This window comes from Nicotiana sylvestris, chromosome 3 (genome assembly GCF_000393655.2).
Source record: "Nicotiana sylvestris chromosome 3, ASM39365v2, whole genome shotgun sequence".
In the NCBI taxonomy this organism is placed as follows: Eukaryota; Viridiplantae; Streptophyta; class Magnoliopsida; order Solanales; family Solanaceae; genus Nicotiana; species Nicotiana sylvestris.
Genome location: NC_091059.1, coordinates 199,207,479 through 199,209,791, shown reverse-complemented (window position 1 = coordinate 199,209,791; position 2,313 = coordinate 199,207,479). Strand labels below are relative to the sequence as shown.

At 45.9% G+C, this 2,313-nt stretch overlaps 1 protein-coding gene across 1 annotated transcript; it reads right to left on the bottom strand.

Annotated features, from left to right (window-relative positions):
* Window positions 1-1,060: 1,060 nt before the first annotated feature.
* LOC138888560 (uncharacterized) lies at window positions 1,061-1,879 on the bottom strand. The gene is made up of 2 exons (XM_070170446.1): window positions 1,467-1,879; window positions 1,061-1,289 (listed from the first exon to the last, which is right to left on the bottom strand). The coding sequence occupies exons 1-2, from the start codon at window positions 1,877-1,879 to the stop codon at window positions 1,061-1,063; spliced, it is 642 nt and encodes a 213-aa protein (XP_070026547.1).
* Window positions 1,880-2,313: the final 434 nt, after the last annotated feature.

Genomic DNA, 2,313 nt, shown 5'->3' with positions numbered 1-2,313 from the left:
GACCAGGTCCCATAATTTTCTACGGACCCTCTGGGACCGTCAAATCACGAATCCGGGTCCGTTTGCTCAAATTGTTGACCAAAGTCAAACTTAACCTTTTAAGAAAATCCTAAGGAATCAAATGGGCATATTTCACTCCAAACGCTTCCAAATCCTGAAACCACCATCCCCGCAAGTCGTAAATTAGTTAAAGCAAGCACAATAAGTTTTATTCAAGGGAACGGGGTTCTAAAAGGCAAAACAACCAGTGAAGTCGTTACACTCTCCACCTCTTAAACAAACGTTCGACCTCAAATTGACATAGAAAAGTAACTGAGCTGCTGTATAAATGTGGATAACTGCTCTACATGTCCTCCTCGGACTCCCAGGTCGCCTCCTCAACTGGTTGGCCCCTCCACTGGACTCTCACCGCAGAAATCCTCTTGGACCTCAATTGGCAATCCTGTCTAACAGTAATGGCAACTGGCTCCTCCTCATAATCCAAACTCGCATCCAGGTGAATAGTACTGAAGTCTAACACATAGGACAAGTTGGCATGATACTTCCGAAGCATCGATACATGAAAAATCAGATGAACTCCCAATAAGCTGGGGGGTAACGCAAGCTCGTAAGCAACCTCCCCAACTCGCCTCAACACCTCAAAAAGGCCAATAAACCTTGGGCTCAACTTGCCTTACTTCCTGAATCTCATAGCACCCTTCATTGGCGAGACTTTCAAGAGGACCTTCTCGCCAACCATGAATGATATATCACACGCCTCCTGATCCGCGTAGCTCTTCTGTCTGGACTGAGCTGTGCGAAGCCTTTCCTGAATCAACTTTACCTTGTCCAAGGCATCCTGTACCAAATCTGTACCGTATAACTTAGCCTCACCAGGCTCAAACCACCCGATAGGAGAACGATAACATTGACCATATAAAGCCTCGTATGGAGCCATCTTTATGCTGGACTGATAGTTGTTGTTGTACGCAAACTCTGCCAAGGGCAAGAACTGATCCCACTTCCCTCCAAAGTTAATCACACATGATCTGAGCATGTCCTCCAAAATTTGAACTGTCCGCTATGACTGCCCGTCGGTCTGTGAATGAAATGTCGTGCTAAGCTCCACGCGGGTCCCTAGCTCACGCTGAACAGCTCTCCAGAAATGTGAAGTGAACTGAGGGCCTCTATCTGATATAATGGAAACAGGCACACCGTGCAATCGGACTATCTCCCGAATGTAAATCTGAGCTAGTCTCTCCGAAGTATAAGTAGTCACCACTGGTATGAAGTGTGCCGACTTGGTCAATCTGTCGACAATGACTCACACTGAATCAAACTTCCGAAAAGTTCGCGGTAACCCAACTATGAAATCCATGGTAATGCGCTCCCACTTCCACTTTGCTATAGGCATCTGCTGAAGTAGGCAACCCGGCCTCTGGTGTTCATACTTGACCTGCTAGAAATTCAGACACATAGCCACATACTCCACTATGTCCTTCTTCATCATGCGCCACCAATAATGATGTCTCAAGTCATAATACATCTTAGTAGCTCCCGAATGGATGAAATACCACGAACTGTGTGCCTCTTCTAGAATCCTCTCCCTCATACCATCGATATTAGGAACACATAGACGACCCTGGAGTCGCAAAACACCATCCTCTCTAATAGAAACCTCCTTGGAACCTCCCTGAAGCACCATCTTTCTAAGAACCGCCAAATGTGGATCGTCAAACTGTCGGGCCTTAATCTGCCCCAATAATGAAGACATAGCAACCACACACGCAAGAACTCGGCTGGGATCTGAAATATGCAACCTCACAAATCTGTTAGCCAAGGAATGAATGTCCCAGGCTAGTGTCCTCTCCTCCGCTGGAATGAATACCAAGCTACCCATACTCTCTGCCTTCCGTCTTAGGTATTCGTGACCACATTAGCCTTGCCCGGATGATAAATATTGGTGATGTCATAATCTTTCAGTAACTCAAGCCACCTACGCTGCCTCAAATTAAGATCCCTCTGTTTGAATAAATGCTGTAAGTTGCGATGATCTATATAAACCTCACATGACACCCCATACAGATAATGCCTCCATATCTTAAGAGAATGAACAATCGCGGCGAACTTTAGATCGTGCACATGATAATTCTTCTCATGAACCTTCAGTTGGCTTGAGGCATAGGCAATAACTCTCCCCTCATGCATCAATACACACCCCAATCCAACGAACGAAGCATCGCAATATACCGTATATATCCCTAAATCGGAAGGCAACACAAGGACTGGTGTTGTAGTCAAGGCTGTCTTGAGCTTCTGAAATCTCGCCTCACA

What these genes read in the sequence shown, in the direction of transcription:
- LOC138888560 (XM_070170446.1), bottom strand. Translation starts at nt 1,879, where the DNA reads ATGGGTAGCTTGGTATTCATTCCAGCGGAGGAGAGGACACTAGCCTGG. An exon ending in ATGAAGAAGGACATAGTGGA is followed by an intron (nt 1,290 to 1,466) that starts GTATGTGGCTAT and finishes CATTGTCGACAG; the next exon opens with ATTGACCAAGTCGGCACACT.